The sequence below is a fragment of the Malaclemys terrapin genome, chromosome 1 (assembly GCF_027887155.1).
Source record: "Malaclemys terrapin pileata isolate rMalTer1 chromosome 1, rMalTer1.hap1, whole genome shotgun sequence".
Lineage (NCBI taxonomy): Eukaryota > Metazoa > Chordata > Testudines > Emydidae > Malaclemys > Malaclemys terrapin.
Genome location: NC_071505.1, coordinates 53,692,695 through 53,713,052, shown reverse-complemented (window position 1 = coordinate 53,713,052; position 20,358 = coordinate 53,692,695). Strand labels below are relative to the sequence as shown.

General features: G+C 39.8%; 1 protein-coding gene across 3 annotated transcripts in view; it reads right to left on the bottom strand.

Annotated features, from left to right (window-relative positions):
- CNTN1 (contactin 1) overlaps positions 1-20,358 on the bottom strand; it is a 430,834-nt gene that overhangs the window by 88,332 nt on the left and 322,144 nt on the right. For all 3 annotated transcript variants that reach the window (XM_054024415.1, XM_054024420.1, XM_054024428.1), the window contains exon 15: positions 1,961-2,081. In XM_054024415.1, the coding sequence (XP_053880390.1) occupies positions 1,961-2,081 (121 nt within the window). The remainder of the gene's footprint in view (positions 1-1,960; positions 2,082-20,358) is intronic.

Sequence of the window (20,358 nt, the reverse complement as noted above, 5' to 3'; positions counted from 1 at the left end):
CTCAGCACTTCCATTATCCTAACTGTGATGTCAGAAGGGATGTAACATTAATCCAGATAAATGGATGTATTGTTTGTGGGAATGGGAAAACATTTAGAGGAGATTCCATGTACAGTGGCTTTTGTTCTAATACTTCATCTATGAGACATGTATCCTATTTCACCTGGCTCTATATTACCACTGATCTGTGGACTGTTTTATTGCCATGCTTCTCCACTGACACTGTAGTGACAATGCCACTTTCATGACATTGGCCAGACATGGCTCAATGTTGAGCACCATCTGCTAAGTGTTGAGCACTCCCAGAGTCCCGCTGATGTCAATGGGGGAGGGGACCACGCCATCCTGTAGAACCTGTACATCGAATGCAACATTGGTGGTCGTGTATTTCATAGTATTTCACTATGTGAATGGTAATAATTCTACTCCCCACATACTGGGTTTGAAGGAGAAATATATCCAACAGGATATTCTCTTATTTAAAAAAAAGTGTTGCTTGCTATTTACATTATATTAAGCCATATAAATGGACTATTCCTTTCCTTCCAAAGGAGTCTTCTGTAATGTCAGTATATTCATCCAGTTGAAATGATGTCTACTCTACTCAGGGCTGTCCCTAAGGGAGGTGTGGGGCCCAGGACATAGGTGCTCCCCCCGACTCTGCCCAGGCCCCACCCCCACTCCACCTCTTCCCCCAAGATCCCATCCCGCCTCCTCCCACCCCTGCCCCGCCTAGTTCCGCCCCCTCCCCCGAGCGGCTGCACCCTCGCTCCTCTCCCCTCCTCCCCAGCACCTCCTGATCCGCAGCAGGAGGTAGGCACTGAGAGAGAGGGGGAGGAATTGATTGGCTGGGCCTGCCAGCGGGAAGGAGGCGCTGGGGGAGGGGGAAGTTCTGGTAGAGGGGCTCCTCCTTGCCCCCCCCACTGCTCGCCTCCCCGTTCACCTCTTCACCCCGTTCGTGGAGCCTCTCAAAGCACGGGGCCTGGGCGGTCACCTTGATTTGCCATACCAAGGGACAGCTCTGACTCTACTGTTAGATTGTCAATAGAAACTTCATTTGCTGTTATTAACCATAGGAAATTAAATTTAAAAAGTTACAACAATGTTAAAACTTACCAGACTCTAAAAATGAAGGAAATTCAGAATCAAGGCATAAACTGTCCTTTAATTACCATACTGCTGTCTAACATACTTGGTAAGTGGGTCAAAACATACTGCCTGTGCTGCCCCATGCATCAGGTATGTCACTTTTGACATTCCAAAGCATCAGCACTTCAGAGCATGCTGTTGCTGTCTGCCGAGAAGTTGCATGTGAAGGCCAGAAAAAAACAGATTAACTCACCCTGTTGAACCTGTGCATTGTAACAGATGTTTTAAGATACCTACCATATGAGCAAGCACACTGTTCTGAGACAACAGAAATACTTAGGGACAGAGGGATGAGTTAATGATGGAGTGATAGCCTTCACTCCAAATTTCCTTGTTTCAATAATTTAAACATCAGCAGGACTTTTATTGTAATGTTTAGTTTCATGCACAATATACAATTCAGTGAAACATTATGAATGTCTGTTTCAAAATTTAGTAGACAAACAGGAATGACATTTCCTCACTCTAGTTTGAGAAGTTTCACTATATAAAAGTGAACATCAAATTAAGTTGTCTAAAAAATATTATATCAGGAAAAAAACATGATAATGAATCTTTATTCTTATACAGGAAATGCATTAGAAGCACACTGGATATACTAACAGAACACACACATTTAAACATCTTCCAGAATAACAATCATGAGTAGATTGTAAGGTGTTCAAATATTAATTTCCTCCTAATTTTAATCCCCATCAATTCTTGATGAGAAATAAAATGGTTTTAATGAAGAAAAAACAACTCCCACCACTCTGTTAACCTACATGAGAGATAGCAAAATGTCTAATTATTTTAGTTTGAAAAATCTTACCTCTTACAACAAGGTCAGCTGAAGCTGAGGAGTTGTCAACAATTGTTTGTGCTGTGCACGTGTATCTTCCAGCATGCTGCAGCTGTACATTTTTAATAAGCATTTCACCATTGTTCTTTATCTGTTACAAAAATTATATCATTTAGATTAATAATTTTCTTATATATTTTTAATACACAAACACACACACCTCTATCATTTGATATACAGTGATTGTCACTCATGACTAACAAGTGCTCACTTTCAGGACAGAAAGGAGATGATTACATCCCTCAAAAGAAATGCTTGATTTATTTATATTGTAGCAGTGGGAACTACTCAGTATTTCTTGAAAAGTTGTTGCTTTTTAATAGAGCTGAAAATCCAAATGTTCTGAAACTAAAAACTTTTTCACTAGCCAGTATTACACTTTGTGCACATGTATCATGTGCACGTACGCTGCCACATGAAAACACTGGTTTACAATAGCTTTAGCCTAGAATTTTGCATGATTCACTTTTAAGTTATTTCCCAATATTACTTAAATTATTGTGGAATTAAGCATAGATATAGAAAAAAACCAGCAGTGGATAACACCACAATCTATATCCATGTCAGTAAAGATCTGCTCCATATATTGGCCCAGATCAGGCCCCAGAAATATATGTATGGATCAGCTGCCTCCATGGCACTATCTTCTGCCTCCCTGGGATGCCACAAGGAGAGAACAAGCCTGTTCAAGACCAAGAGGCTACGCTGTCCTCCCAATAGCATCACATTTGGATAAAGATCTTCAACTCCAGGCTGTATCACCTTTACGTGGAAACCCTCCATACTGGGAGCCGGTACCCAGTGGGGGCTGCGCTGACGGACCAGCAGGGGGAGTGGCCGGTCTCACACACTACATCTTCACCCCGCCATCAGCTTTACACACCCACCCCCATAATCGGCCACTGGACCCCCCACTCACCACTGGTGGGCAAGTGGCTGGCAAGAAGGGATCTGGCCAGCAGCAGGTCCCACCAGTACTGATGTGGGGGAGATTGAAAATATGGGACAATTTGCCTGTTTTTAAGAAAAAGTCAGGACACCTACAGGAGGGCTTAAAAACAGGACTGTCTCTTTAAAAACAGGATGTCTGGTCACTAACATACAACAGAACCTGTATACAGGTAACAGTCATATGGTGTGTAGCAACACACATCTATGAAGAGTAAACAGTGTAAATAATGTGTATACCTAATAGTGATTATGGGTAAAGTATACTACAAATATGTAAATAGTATAAAATGTTCGGTAGTTTATATTAATTATCTATATCATTTTATATCTACGTATTGTTTTCGGTCTCAGAAACAATTCTATAGAATTTAATTAAAGTACATAATGCTTGGTATTTTAAGACCTCAGCACTTCAAATATGTAGCTACTGAACAGGGCAATTATTTATTTGCATCACATGTGTAAGATCAAACAAAATGAATGATAACATTTGGTTTTAAACATTTTTCTTGTTATCTGCCTCAGGGGGGAAAATGAAATGTATGTACATTCCCTTCTCCCTCATCCTGCTCTCTCTGGAGTAGCCTGCAGCTTTCCTCACAATCCCAGACAAATAAGAGGAGTAAACGGACCCAGGAGTAATACCTGCCAACAGCTCTCCCTGGCCATCTAGTAAGGGATCTGCTATGACAATCAGGCTCACACACATCCTCCCACAATCTGAAAACCACACATATACTATCTTTGCACTGTGCTGCATAGCCTATCGTCTTCTCAGTGTAACTCCCACCTATTTTAAACTGGAATCAAGCAGGTTTATGGAGGAAAGACTAGAACCAAAATACCTCCAGATAATGTTCTGGAAGTCTTACTCCTTTGAATCTGTTCATGCAAGCATTCAGTCTGTGTGACACAAAGTCAGCCTAGAACAAACTGCCTCTACTTTTTTTCTGCCTAAAATGAAAGTTGAAAAGGGGGTTTCTGGATGAATGTTTTTGTCACAAATTTTGAGCTGATTTTTATGTTTCATATTAATGCACCACAGACTAGCTTTTTTCACTGAAAAGTGTTAATTTTACATTTGTATGTTAATAGATCATTTAACTGATAGCGTAAGGACAGTATAATTATAAGATAGCAAATCCAGATGTTAGCATGGAAAGTTGACTTCTGTCTCCACAGGATAAACATAGTAATTCTAAACAAAATTTAATTCAAAGGGCAATAGTTATGAATGGAAATGGTATACATATACTAATCTACAGTGAGAGCTCGCAATAACATTTTGTAGGAAGTGAGATTTTTACTAAGGTTCACATAGGTAAGTTATGTGAACTACAGAATGTTTCATGCAACGTTATCTACTAAACACAGCACTGTAGAAACAACTTCTTAAGAGTCCTTTTCAGCCCTAATCTCAGACCACAGCTACTCCAGCTCTTCTCAACCACCACCGTGTTTTGTTATATTTTATATTTACAATCCATAGCCTTCTTCCCCACTTGCTTCTGGGAAAGAGTACACTAGCAGTAGCAGCCAATCCTGCCTCCTTCTCTCTTCCTTCAGGCTCCTCCTCTCCTGTAGCTCTTCCTTCCTTTTTGCTTATATAGTCCTAGCTGCTGGGGATACTTCCATCCAATTAGACCTTCAATTGTATCTCCATGCAGCTAACTGGGCTTTTCTTCCAACTGCCTGTCTTTCAATTAATATAACCTGGTGGGGAGTTGAGTGACAGGGTCCTGAGTTAGCTCCTGAGTCAGGACTCTGGTATACAAACATTTCTGACTCTGGCACAAAATCCTACTCTTTTAGTTACCTTAAGAATTTTATTTCATTATTTCATCGTGGTCTGACTTATTATTATGAACTAAGTAGTGGATACTACTCTTTCATGGAATCTATTTCTTTTTCAAAGTGACTATTATTAAATGTATTACTATGTTCAATGGGTGTCTTCGACCAAAAAAAGTATTTTATTCAGGCAAAACTCCTTCTGACTTCAAGAGTAAAACACAATGTATTCTGAAAAATTCTCCAGGACTCTATAATCCATTAATGAGGGTGTAAAATAAACAGAATCCATACACTCATTTTGTGCATTTAAAAATACATTAAAAGAACAATGAGGTCAAAGTCAAGCACTCAAAAGTTAGGAAAAAGCCATACTTAAGGCTGCCTGTTTAACCTTAATTTACCCCGTTTGTGCATACTATAATACACTTTTTAATTTCATGATCACATACTATTTTGTTCACAGTACCTCTGCCTCATTCACTGAATAGGATGGACAGTACTCACTGAACGAGAAGCTATTCTATTATTTTTTTATATCTTGCTTGTTCAATGTGTGAGCCAAGCCTTATTTACTGATTATTATTCAAATCCTGCTCTAAAGAAAGAATTATTAATTTTCCTCATTATAGTATCTGAGTACTTCACAAACATGTATGAATTTGTTTTCAAAATACACGTGTCAGGTGAGGTGGTAGTATTATCCCCATTTTAATGAGGAGAAACTGAAGCACAGAGAAGTGAATATAAAATGTGTTCACTAATTTTGGATAATAATCAAAAGCTAATAACTTTGCCAAATTTGGGACTTGTTCAGATGAACAGCAAAGGGTACATCCCTGCCACAGAGACAACCCCCCTGCGAATTTTCAAGTCCTTGCTCCAAAACATGGAGGTCACAGAGTTTCACAACCTAACAGCTATAAGATTTTTTTTTTAACATGGGCAAAATAAGGTCTTTCCCCCTTAACCTGGTTCTCAATAATGACTAAACCATTTTTGCTGAAACTTTCCAAAAATATTCAGCCTGAGGTAGACACTTGGCATTTAGCTCATATGGTTAAATTTGGCAAAATTATGACCAACTGAAAACAGGGTTTATAATGGGAAGTATCAGTCAACCTTAACTATATGCATTGTTATCTGCAGCATCTATAATAATTTCATATATATATATATACACACACACACACACACACACACACATATTGTGGGTAAAATACTGTTCTTTGTTACACCAGTACAAAATCCAACAATAGGAGTTGCACCTGCAAAACACTGTAAAACATGGACCTCCCTAAACATAAAATATTGCGCATAATTGTGTATGTTAAATAATACATGTACACAATGTTTAAAAATAATTCATTTATTTGCAGATGCTAGTTTGTAAATGTATCCTGTAGCTTATTTAGAAAAGGATTACTGAAGTAAATCACAGCATTACACACGTGTTAGTCTTTAAAATATTTTCATAAAAACCCTAATCATCCTTTCAAAATATATCTAAAGTTCTTTCATGCAAGGTAAAATGTTACAAAAGATTAACAGCTGGATTGATATCACACCACATTGGAATGATTAACATTAACTCTCCTAACTCACTCCAGATTGTTCAGAAACTGCATTTTCCTATGGAAAACAAACACTGAAATAGCTCCTTGCAATCATGAAATTTCACAGCCAGAAGCATAGAGGCAACATTCAAAATAAAAAAAATATGTAAAAACCAATTTTGGTAGAATTACATTTAAAAGTAATGGTTATTTGTGAATTTTTTCTCATCAAAAGGTTAGGGAAAGGTATAAACCTTCAATGCAGACAAAAATTGTACGGGATTCCATATGGTTCTGAAGTTAGAAATGTTTAAGCAGTTAACACCACAGTGGATGTAATGGACATTTACAAGGTCCAGGTTTATGTCTCTTGACTGAAAACAGGAAAACAAAAAATAAAATGTAAATGTTTTGTAAAGACTCTGAAACAATTGAGAATAGCCATACTTAGAGATGAAAATGACAAAGGAGAAATGTATAGCAATTTGGAAAGAAGATGTGTAAGAGGAGTCGGGATAGAATACAGGTATACAAAAGAAAAGTAGAGAGACGTCTTATCAGGAACCTCCTGTGATAAAAGAACAAACAAGCCAGTGAATGAAATTAACATGCAACAAAAATTAAAAAGTAACTTTTTTTTTTTTTTTTGCGTGAAACATAGGAACTCTCTCTTTAAGGATGCTACTGAGGTAATCAGTTAATTGGGTATAAAGGAGGATTACACACATATGGAAAAAAATAGCACATGAAGTTAGTTCTATACTTCACTGGCATCTAGTGTGAAGAAGAAACTCCAGTTCACAATGTAGTAAATTCACATGCCATGTGCAGTATTGATTTCCCCTCTGAAGCACTGGATTGGCCATAGTCACGTGGACGAGATGGACTATTGGTCTGTTCCAGTATATTAATTCTTGTTTCCTACAACCCATAGTCTGAATCTAATTAGCACCATTATTGCTTTTAATTGTTATTAAATTAATGCCTATAAGCACTTTTCAATTCACTAACATTACAGGCCTGATTGTCCCCTCTGCCAATGTGGGTGGAGAATACACATGTCAGGTGAATCCAGATTGGTGCCAGTTTTGTGGCATACTGTTCCCTTCTCCCATAGCAGCTCCTCCATGAGTGTTTCATGGTGATCATTCTACAGGGCTCTCCAGAGTAGTGTTTCCCCAAAGTATATGGAGATTATTGCATAAATTAACATTGACTGGTTCTAGATATCAACTCCTCTTTCCCTGTCATGCCTGACCTATGCTGCCCAAGGGGGTGAATGGTCAAATACCATTGTTCTATGGAAGTGAGAGAGGGCAACTGCCCCACCCTTCCGATGAAACAATGGAGGAAACTCTTGGAGTTTCCAGTTCCCTATATTAAAAACAAACAAAAAAAACAAAAAAACCCATCCAGAAAACCTCAATGATGAGCCTGAACTTGATTAACTTTTAACATATCCTGGGAGGAATCATGTAGACCATGAATCTCTGAGCATCACCTGTTTTGCAAATACACATAAGCAAAACTTGTTCCGAACCACACAGGTTTGGTCTCAATTGCATAGCTCAGAATTCACATGATCTAATCATATTGCTCCTTCCATTCAATATATTTAATTTTTTTCCTAATCGTATACATTAATTCAAATATATTTAAGTTTATAATTATATCATTAAACATTTTAAGTAATGTTATATCTACCGACCCACACTAATAACCTTCCGTAAATTTCCCTTATATATTATGGCAAGTGGCTTAGTGCTGAAACTCTAAACAATGTGGAGATAAAAATGTGATCTACCCAGAAAATAAAAAAAAATGCATACACTTGCTCTCTCTCTTTCTCTCTACAAAGCTCTCCTGAACCAAGCTTTTTGTAGTTGGTGATAAAGCTTTCCATACCCCAATAGGAGCCTCGGTTCTCAGTGGTAAAAAGAAAGCTTACAAAGCAAATAAAGAACATGGACATAAGCAGATTCTGTCCACAAATTAGATATGAATGCTTTGTATGTTTTCACTCAAAACCTCATCTTGGCTGGGTTACAAACTGCCTCCGTCAATACAGAGAGAGCTGAATCACAGACTGGAAATTGTGATAGCAGTACTCAGGGATGTTCCAAAGCGTATATGCGGTTCACCACCCAAATATTTGCCAACTTTAAAGCAAAAGACTTTCATCATATGAGCCCTCTACTTATGCTTTTAGACTATAAAATCACACCAAAGGCAAAAAATATCTCTGTGTGATGTACACTCTTTTTGAGATGTGATGCTCTCTAAAGACCTTTCCCACTTTGTTAACCTTTTGACTGCTGTCAGAGTGTGCCCAAAGGTGAATGCAAATCCTTCACAGTACCTCTGGTCATCTGACCAAAGAAAGGATTCATCCCTGAAGGAACACCAGATCACAGGAAAAGACTTCATCCCATGATGCAGCTGACTTGCCATTTGGCACTAACAAAGCTAATTTGGAGGAACCATAAAAATCCAGTGAGTATAGTAAATCAGAAGCAGTGGGCAAAGTTTTCAAATTTGGGTCCCCAAAATTAGGCATGTGAGTTTCAGAGGTTCTGAAGAGGTACCTTGAATATACAACAGATAACAGGTAATTCAGAAAAAGAGGAGTCAGTTTAGCCAGACCTTGCTGTCTCCTCTCTTTGCAAAAGCCTAAAAGATCCTCTTAACATCTGTAAATCCTTTCATTGTGGACAAAAATATTAAATGAAAATGAGTTTTCCTGAATTCCCTTGTCCCAGTGAAGGGTGATGAGGAATGGCAAAAGATATCCATTTGCACTATAATAAATACAAACAACACAGATACTTCGACAGTTGTGGCTACTTGTCCTGATAGTGTAAGCTGTGATTACAGTCACTTTTCTGATTCCTTGTTCTCAAAAAACACAGGGACAAAATCTACTCAGATTTACACCAGTGCAATCTCGTCTGGATCTCATTAGCAGAAGAATTTGGCTCATTCTGGTTTGTAAGAGATATCTGGCATGCGAGTTAGGGGTAACTAAAAATCAGCAGTCTAATAATAGGGCTCACACGGAAGGACCTCATCCTTCAAAGGCCCTATATTTATATGAGAAGGAAGTATGGTGCTAATTCTACCCTTGATATGTGGACTAGGAAATATTTCCAACAAATATATTATTCTTCCCCTTCATACATTTCACTGCTTCTTGTGCCAGAAGACATCTGGGAAGCTATGCTTTGTACTGGTATCACTGTGATAAGGTGTCCTGTTACTTCATTTTCAAGAAAGAAAATAGGTCAGAAGCTGAATATGCTTTTGCGAAAGGCTCATGTTCCTAGTAGCCTGTGGGTGGAGGATATAAACTAAACTGCTAACTAGATTTCTGAGTGGCGTTAAGGACATATGCCTTTCTGAGCCCAGGCTTGCCAAAACAGGCATGACACATGGATTCTTGTAGTCCTCAAAATCTCGCAAACACATTAAAGATACAGTGAGCTGTTTTTTCAGGAAATTGTTTTCTCCCTAGAGCAGCAGTTGGCATGTTTCTAGCTTCTACTGAATAGAAAAGGTTTTATTGTTTTGGAAATAGCATTGCAGATTAATACGTTTCTTCAGTGCCCCTGTCTTAGCTAACTGCTTGTTTATCCCACCCTCAGCACCATATCTACTGCTTTCCTTCTCCTGCTTGCTCTTAACCATTGACTCAATTCCTCTCAATCCATGCCTGCTCCCCTATTGTTATGTTCTTTAAAAATTCCAGGTTTTCCCCAAAATTTGACCTAGCCTGGGCAGAAACAAATGACTCCAAACTCACCTGTATGTGGGGGAGGGGGAAGTGGAGGAGGGAGGGCTGATGACAAAAGTTTATTGGAAGTCACCTTTAGCGTCTCAGAACTCCTTTAGAGATAGGATGTGGATCAGTTGATCTGCCAGACCATGCCTTAATCAGCCACTGTCTGCTCCCTTAAACTATTTAACAGTGTCCTTCTGCCAACAGCTCAATATTGCTCTGAACATGCTTGCTGTGCTTCTGGTTCTCATTCTCATCCCAATCCATGCATCTGCACTTCTTTCTTCCTGCTCCGTAAACTAGCTTCTCTGTATAAATTTTCCATTCCCTCCATTTTAAAACTCTCCTCCACAAACTTCCAATGTTTTTGCTCAGTGGAAACCTTGGGCATACTTCAGCAGAGCAGTCTAATGCACTCTGCTGTCCTCTGCAAAGTGGTATACAGAGAAAGTAATTAAAAACTTTAAAAATGCAAAATACTTTCCCCCCATCTTTTTTGGTGCAACGCAGTTTGTTATCTGAATAAGCAGACAATTATAAAATAACACTGGGTCTCTACTTAATGCAATGTTATATGAGAAATGGATAGCTGCACAAAACAACATTGTCTACCATGTCCTCCCAAGGAGCCACTGCTGTCTGCAAATCATAATCTAAATTACAAAAATGAGCAGATACCATACAATTCTCATCTAATAACAATTTTACAGTCCAAGTTACACTGCGTGGTTTACAAAGAAATCTGTAACAACAAATTTCACTTTTTCCCATATGCCGGCTCCATCTGTCCATGACCTACTTCTTACTCTTTGTGTTTAGTATTTAGCAACTAATGACTGATAGAGCACTGAACTGGGACTCAAGAGACTTGGGTTCTATTCCTTGCTCTTCCTGTTGTGACCCTAAGCAAGTCACTTCATCACCCTGTGCCTCCATATCTCAATCTGTATAATGGGCATAATACCTCCTCTGTAAAGTGCTTTGAGAATTATGGATGAAAAGCATTATATAAGAGTTAGGAATTATTATCATTATTCTATGAAACAGGTACATCACAACCAACAGCAATGCAGGCTTCCTCATACTACTCTGCCAATGTGATTTCCTCCTAAAGGGACCAGTTCCAGTTCATTTAGTTCTTGACCTGTCAACTGAGCTTGCCAGGAGAGAAGTGCCAATGGCTACAGTATTTTTTTGTGATGTGGATATTTACTAGAAACTTGTGAACTGAAAACACCAACTAATTTCACATAGGCCAGAAGGAATTTTTTTTCTTGTTGCATGTTACCTCTTTCCTCCTAGTTCAATATAGCCCTTACATTACATATATGTAGCACGCTAAAGACTCAGATGGGATTGTCACATATAGCTCTTAGGAGCACACATTCTACCTTTGTCCAACTTTGTCCACCTTGGCAGGAGAAATAATAAGAGACACAGAGGACAGATACAGAAGAAGGGGATAGCATTACATATCCACTAAGTATTCCGTATATGCCCTAGAAGACTGAGAATCTTTATGTGCTTTCAGATTGTGGAGAGGGCTTGGTTGAACTAATTAATATTTGCATGAAAAAATGTTTTTGAGAAAACAGCAAAGTACAGATGCCCCCGACTTATGTAATCGTTCCGTTCCGGAAAGCCTTGCATAACTTGAATTTTGTGTAAGTCAGAAACGTATACCCATATGTTACGCACAAATTTACGCAACTCGAAAATCCTATTTCTGGCTTATAGAACTTTTTCCGTAAGTGCAAATTTGAGTAAGTTGGGTCTTGTGTAACCCGGGCAGCGTCTGTAAAGATAATTGATGTAAAAGATGATCAAATGTACCATGTCTGAAAAACCTTGGCTGGAATTCCCTAGCAGGCAGGGGAATTCCTTAGCAAAGTTTCACTTCCAATTCTATAATAGAAGATCTAAGTTTGGGCATTTGAGATATGGGGGTGGATGGAGTTAGTTGAAGAAATCTGTTAAAAATAAAATTCTATACAACTTTTTGCATAAGCTAAGGGGCACAGAAGCTGATATATGGAGGAGGAATAAATTGCAATTGCTGGCAAGGTAATTAGCTGTCAGATGTTAAGAGAATTGACAGAATGATTTGCCAGACTTTCAGGATAAACTGGAGACAAGATGGATCAAATCAGGAACTGTATGCCCTTTAAGGTGGCCCTACCCCTGAAGGGACTGAGATTAGAACCACTATATTGGATGCAGGCAATATTTGCCACAAGGACCAGACATGCTGCCTGAGGAAAGAAGGGCTAAAAATCACTCACACACAGCTACTGCACACTGCAATATAACTTTACCACATGAATGGAAAAGTTCTGCAACATACTTTCAACACGGGCTCATAATACTCAATAAGCATTATTAAACATGAAAAATGTTTAAAAACACTATTAACACCGCCTCTATTTAGTCCAGTTAGTGGCTGCCATCTTTGAAACTTTCCTTCTGAGAATGGGAATACAATGCCTCTTTTGAAGCTTCCAATTCTTATGCATTTAAGAAGTTTAAAAAAAAAAAGATGACAACGGAGGTCCCAAAGCGGCTACAGGCATACTATCTCAGAAGAAACCATTACAAATGACAACCATATGTTCCTCTAATGAGACCACTTACAAGGATACATTTCTTCTTCAAAAACTTTAAAACAAGCAGCAGCAAATTCTCTATACACCTCTGATGAACCCAGTTTAGCAGCCTCCATACTGAAATACTTCTTTGGCAATTGTGAGACTCCATGGGACACTGAGCTTTCATAGGAAGTGATCACAAAGCATTACACAGCTTGCAAGTTGTCAAAACTCAAATGTAGGGGACTGCCCTTCAAAGCGTGCAACCAGTGGCCAATAATTGATTTCCCTGCCCAACTCAGGGCAATTCTCCAAATTAACAGGTTGGCTGGTGGATGCTAAACCGCAGCCAAGCGGTGGTGTGTGCACCTGGTGAATTTTAGATTTTTAATACAAATAATTTTCTTGAGCTCAAAACCACCATGATAGACTCACCTTTTGGATACAGTAACACTACAAACAGTGATGGGAGAACCTGCAAAGTTCAGCATTCAGCTAAGTACCCAGATGTTGAGATCTTATCTAAAGTAGTGGAGACCTCATGCAACACCTTGAGCCTCTGTACTAGTTCCCACACAATCTTCATCCCAAACTGAATTCCCATGTCCTCAAGTTGTCTTCTTGAAAGGAGGCTCCAGAGTCTACTAGCCTCTTCTGCTGTGTTCAGTGGGCAGGTGGCAAACCCATCTCACCTCTTTAATAAATAATATCAATGCCTATTTCTTATACACACTTTTCACCAGTAGATCTTAAAGTGCTTCACAATCTTGAACGTATTTATCCTCACAACACCTCTGTGAGGTAGGGAAGCATTACTATCCCCACTTTACAGATGTGGAACTGAGGCACAGAGAGGGTAACTGACTTGCCCAAGGTCACAGAGGAAGTGCATGGCAGAGCAGGGAATTGAACCCAGGTATGGTATCCTATGTCCTACACTAGCCACTGGACCATCCGTCCTGCCCACGTGGTCTATAACTCCAGGGGATATACATATCTGATCTCTCTCTTACTAGGTACTCTATATCCTTTCCCTAACGCTCTCCTCTTGTCCCCAAGGTCCCAGAGGAAGGCAGACGCACACCACCACTCCCGCTCACACTCACCTACTCTGCTAAGGAGGTAGGAGGTGTTTGCTGAGTGCTCCCCTCCCCTCCTCTACCTGCTTCACCTCTGCTCTGCATTCAGAGCCAGAGGAATCACAAAGGAGTAACTGAGGCAGAGAGAGGGGGGCAGCCACCAGCTAGGGTTCCACTAATCAAAGCAACCCCTAGTGGCAGGAGTCCAGAGTTGACTTAAAAAAACAAGACAGCAAATGCCACGGCCCCTGGGGCTGTGCATACTTGTGATGACTCTGTAGACTGCAGGACATGCTCAGCCAGATGGGACTGTTGACAGACAAGGTATAAAAGACACAATGAAGATCACAAATTTATGTGGGATTTGTTTCTTTATTAAGTTATGCCTGTAATTTTCTATAGCCTCAGTTTCTAGATTCAGCATGTCTTACTTTAACAGTAAGAAAGCACCAAGATGTTGAGGGACAGAGTAAATTTTGGTCTAAAAGGAGCCATGGATCTCATAATGAAATATACCTTACAGATACTGGCTGGGATTTACAAAGGGTGAATGGGAACTAAGCCCCTTAGTCTCCTTTGGAAACCCCAGTGGTAATATTAGAGATGTGCAGGGCAGGAAAAAGACCATATGCCCCCAACAATCCAATTTTCTAAGTTTATCTCAGCCTCCACTTCCTATGTCATTATGTCTTTCAGTCCTCTCTTCTCAAAAATGGCTCAAAACTCTTTAAAGCATTTAAATCCAAACATATATTCCATATTTTAACTCTTCTGAATAAAACTGATCTGCCAGATCATCTCAACAAGTTTATGGATTTATCTGTAGCAATCTAGTTTAGTTTTTATTAAAGAAAAACAGAGGTGAAAAAAATATTAGATCCACTGTCATCTAAGGCCTTGTCTACACATTCCCAATTTTGTCCACAGAAGTCAGGTTTCATCAACAAAACAGTGTACACACTGCCATGCTCCTCCTTCCAACAAAACTCTCCGGCTTTGCTGACAAAATAAAACCACCTCCACGAGAGGCATAGAGCTTTTTGTGCAAAGTTATATTGACAAAGTATCAGCGTAGACCCCGCACTGGGTTATGTTGCTTTAAATGACCTCCAGGACGTGTCCCACAATGCCCATCCCGACCACTCTGGTCAGCAGTTCAAACTCCGCTGCCCTGCACCCAGGCACTCAGGCCTCTGCCCTGCCCCTTTAAAGGCCCAGGAGCTTTTGAAATTCCACTTCCTGTTTGCTCGACATGGAGAGCTCACATTGCATCTTCCCAGCTGACCACGGCAGCTCCACTCAGCAAACGCGCTCCTGCTTGGAACATACATGAGTTGTTGGATCTGCTGGGTCTGTGGGGAGAGGAGGCTGTGCATTCTCAGCTGTGCTTTAGCCATAGGAACGTCAATACCTAAGTTGGATTTCTTGTGGCTTGATGAATAAGGGCTATGAACGGGACATGCAGCAGTGCCATGAGAAGATAAAGGAGCTGAGGCAGGTGTACTAGAAGGCAAGGGAGACAAACAGTTGCTCTGGTGCTGCACCAAAGACCTCCTGCTTCTATAAGGAGCTGGACACCATCTTTGGCGGTTACCCCACATCCACCTGCAAGAGTCCTGGACTTGGTCTTGTTTTTTTAAGTCAAGTCCACAGTGGACTCAAACCCGAGGACAAAGTCGTGGATGAGGAGGTTGAGTTGGAAGACAACGTGAAGCACATGGCAGGGTCGTCCAGTGGCGCAGCGACTCAGGACCTCTTTTCCACTCTGAAGGGGTCTAGCCAGTCCCAGCAGTCCGTCTATTGTGCGCATGATGTCGGAGAGGAAAGTGATCTTTTTGAGTTGATGCTGCTTGGTTATATGAGGTAGAGTTGTCCTTTGCTCTGTATATTCTAGAAGTGGGTGAAGGGATAGAAATGTACAAGACTAGCTGTGTTCGCGTGTGCTCACATTCCCCAGTGCAGCTAAGTAGTGTGGCGGAACAGTGTGTTAATGCACACCAAAATTTGATGGGAATCCTCCAGAGAGATCTCTAGGAAACTTTTCTGGAGGTACTTGCCAATCCTCTGCCGCAGGTTCCTTGGCAGAGCTGCTTTGTTCCTTCCCCCATGGTAGGAAACTTTCCTGCGCCAATCACCTGTGCAGGGACCAAAGCAGCACAGAGGCAAGCAGCATAGGGCCCAGGTCGGAAACTGTACACATGCAGAATATGCACCCTTGCATCCTTGCTTACCCTCAGGAATGAGATAGTGGCTATGATCACCCCTCCTGTGGAAAACGGTAGCAGAATTTACAATATTGTCCCTAGTTGCTTGCACTGATCCCCCTAAAAAAAAAAAAACACCTAGACCTCTGCCCCATCTTGAACGCCCAATCCCCACCCAGGCCGAACTCACCATGTTCAAAGTGTTTGTCAAAATGTGTGCTTGCCACGGGACACTGAGAAAGTGATTCATATGTTAAAAGAGGTGTATTTTACTGTAATGATTCGATGCTCTGTGTGAACTAACAATCATGCTTCTGTTTATTGTTTCTTGTGCTTCTGCAGATGTGGCCTTCAGGGGAACCCTCTGCACACTGGAGGAACGCCTCCACCAGATAAGGAAGCAACCGAGGTGGAGCAAAGAGGACATGTTCCGAGAGGTGCTCCAATTCTCAGAGGACAAAAAAAGAGAACGCAGTCCAAATGTGGACTTTCTTTGAGGTCTTATCCAAATCTTTCTGCACCAAATGAGATTATGAGGTCCATTTTCTCCTCTATGCATGCATATTAATATGAATACATATTCCATATGCATATCACAGAAAAAATATATCCCTTTATTTTCAGTGGGGATAGCTATTTAAGAATACTTTTGGTAATAAAAATATTTTAATATTTCTCTAGATAGTGGATATTAATTTTTTAAAGTCTAACAGTAAACTCTTCAGTCTTTAAATATACATGATAAAAACAATTCAGTAAATAAATGTTGAATCATCAGAGGCGTTGAGAGAGCTTGAAGTGCTAAATCTCCATAGTTATTTCTCTAAGTATTTGAAAGAATATGATAATGTTGAACTACTCAATCAAATAACTAGGCAAACAAACACAAAGTTGAACAATGTTCAGTTTAGGAGAACCCTGAAAGCGAACTGTTAATGTAGAAACTATTTGAAAAGAACATGCACTAAAATTTAAATACATATTGTTTCATTTAGATAGCAATGTCATAATTTGTCATGTGAGATGAAAACAACACTGACAAGTTTTCTTCTGAAAAACGAGCTGTAGTGCTAATGAAATGCAAATTAGTTCTGTCTTCAGCAACCGATGGCACTACCAAAGCTTCCAGCTCAAGACAAAAGATTTATTCAGCTATTTACATAAATTTTATCATTTCATTATGTGTTTATGACAACAATAGTAGCATTATTTTAGCAACTGAAGGATGCTATTAGATGTCAGCATTTTGATCTGCATTCTCACCATAAATGAATAGCCCCCTATTATTTGAAAGATCTATGAAGCTCCTTAAGCTACAGGAAATTGCGGCACATATAACAATTATAATGTTAATAATGGAATATTTATCTTTTTACGTTTATGAAAAGTTGCATGGCAAAATGTGATTCTACCAGTTCCACCAAGTAGGTTTGGTTAGAGGCTGTTTAAAGCCCCAGTTACTACTGAACTGGAAATCTTATACAAGGGTGCCACCTGGTGGCTGAAAGGAAGACCTGCAATATGGATCCAGCAAAGCTAGGTAAAGAGTGAAAACTCTCAGGTACAAGCACGCATAAAAGCGGCATAAAAAGCATGAATGTAACAATAAATGAAATAAATAAACAGATGAAATAGCAGGAATATATACGAATAAAATGAAGAAATAAACTGCTGATGGGCATTTCATATACAATATTCTAGGCAGAAACTTGTATGAAACTCCAAGAATTTTTAGAACCACCACAACATTATTCCTGATTATTAAATATAACCACAAATCCCAACCCCAAACAATTACATAAATACAAACCTCAGATCCAGACAGAAAGGGATAGACTCATAGACTTTATGGCCAGAAGGGACCATCATGATCATCTAGTCGATCTCCTGCACATTGCACCTCGCTCACCTACTCCTGTAATAGACCCATAACCTCTGACTGTGTTACTGAAGTCCTCAAATCATGATTTAAAGACTTCAAGTTATGGAGAATCCACCAATTAGTTTAAAATTGCAAGGGACCCTTACCCCATGCTGCAAAGGAAGGCAAAAAAAAACCCCAGTGTCTCTGCCAATCTGACCTGGGGAAAATTCCTTCCTGATCCCAAATATGGTGATCAGTTAAATCCTGAGCACATGGACAAGACCCATCAGCCAAGACTCAGCCCAGGAAAGAATTCTTTGTAGTAACTCAGAGCCCTCCCCATCTAGTGTCCCATCTCTGGTCATTGGAGATATTTGCTGCTGGCAGTCGCAGATCAGCTACATGCCATTCTAGGTAGTCTCATTACACTATCCCCTCCATAAACTTATCAAGTTCAGTCTTGAAGCCAGTTAGGTTTTTTGACCCCACTGCTCCCTTTGGAAGGCTGTCATAGAACTTCACTCCTCTGAATGTTAGAAACATTCGTCTAATTTCAACCCTAAACTCGTTGAAGGACAGTTTATATCCATTTGTTCTGTGTTAACATTGACACTTAATTTCAAATAACTCCTCGCCCTCCCTGGTATTTTTCCTTCTGATGTATTTATAGAAAGCAATCATATCGTCCCTCAGCCTTCTTTTGGTGAGGCTAAACAAGCCAAGCTCTTTGAGTCTCCTCTCATAAGGTAGGTTTTCCACTCCTCTGAAAATGCTAGTAGCCCTTCTCTGAACCTGTTCCAATTTGAATTAATCTTTCTTAAAGAAGGGAGACCAGAATTGCGCACTGTATTCCAGACGAGGTGTTATCAATGCCTTGTATAATGGTCCTAACACTTCCCTGTCTCTACTGGAAATATCTCATCTGATGCATTTTAGGATCGCATTAGCCTTTTTCATAGTCACATCACATTGGTGGCTCATAGTCAACCTGTGATCAACCAATATACCCAGGTCTTCCTCCTCATAGCTTCCAACTCATAAATCCCCAGCTTATAGAAAAAAATATTGTTGTTAGTCCATAAATGCATGACCTTGCATTTTGCACTATTACATTTAATCCCATTTCTATTACTCCAGTTTTCAAGGTCATCCAGATCTTCTTGTATGATATTCTGGTCCTCTTCTGTATTGGCAATACCTCCCAACTTTGTGTCATCTGCAAATTTTATTAGCACACTCCCACTTTTTGTGCAAAGGTCATTAATAAAAATGTCAAATAAGACTGGTACCATAACTGATCCTGGAAGAACTCCACTAGTAATCTGACCCTCCAGCCTGACCATTCACCTTTCAGTATGACCTGTTGAGGTCTCCCCTTTAACCATTTTCTTATCCACCTTACAATTCTCATATTAATCCACACCTTCTCCAATTTAACGAATAATTTCCCATGTGGAACTATATCAAATGCCTTACTGAAATCCAGGTAGATTAGAGCTACTGCATTTCCTTTGTCTAAAAAAATCAGTTATCTTCTCAAAGAAGGAGATCAGTTTGGTATGGCATGATCTATCTTTTGTAACACCATGTTGCATTTTATCCTAGTTACTGTTTATCTCTATGTTCTTAACTACTTTCTCCTTCAAAATTTGTTCCAAGACCTTGCATACAATTGAAGTCAAACCAACTGCAGAGGATGGAGCAAATGGTGGAAGGGGGTCAAAGAGTATCTGCAACAAAACTAATTAAGTTAGTTAAGAGTAGGAAAACTCATATGAAGTAGATGTTTCTGCTCCAGCAGATGGAGTCGTAGGGGTGGGATTCTCCACTGCTTTGTTCAATCATTTACATCTTGTGTAGAGCGAGTGCAAAAAATGCCACCAAAATCAGAATGGTGGTGTTCTACCCTCACGGCACAGCTATAAACAGATGCAGAGAAGCAGGTCCAGAGATCATCTCTTGAATGGCATGGGTGGGGTAGATGGCTGTTTTGAGGAGTTGGCACCCTCAGGACTTGCACAAATACCCTCAGTGGGTTGCTTGGCATGGGGTAGTGGGTCACGGTATGTTCTTCCTGAAGTACTTTGCTAGACTTCTTCAGAAACATCTTCAGTATCAGGACGGGACATTAAAATTAATTTCCTTAAAAATTATTTGCGTTTCCCTGTAGTGGCACTATTACAAGTAAAATCTTGTACCACAAAAATAGCCACTGGTGTAAAGTTATGGCTCCTGTTCAATACGTTTTTTGGATAAAAATCCTAGGATCTGCACATGGCCAACAGATTGACAAAGTTCAGCCACTGCATAAAGCCATTCTATATATTTTTTCCTTTGGTGTTACTCAGGCTAAGGTGGGGAAATCCTCATGTCAATGAATTTTCTTCCTTACTACACACCAAAGCACTTGATTTATCCACACTTCCAAACCCAGTCTGCGGTTTAGTGGTACATAATTGAACCCAAGCCTAAATAACTTCTCTAAATGACTGCGGTCAGGGGACTAAGCTCAAGGACCAAGACAAAAAATTAGGTATGTTTTTACTTTGCTCTTTTACAAGAA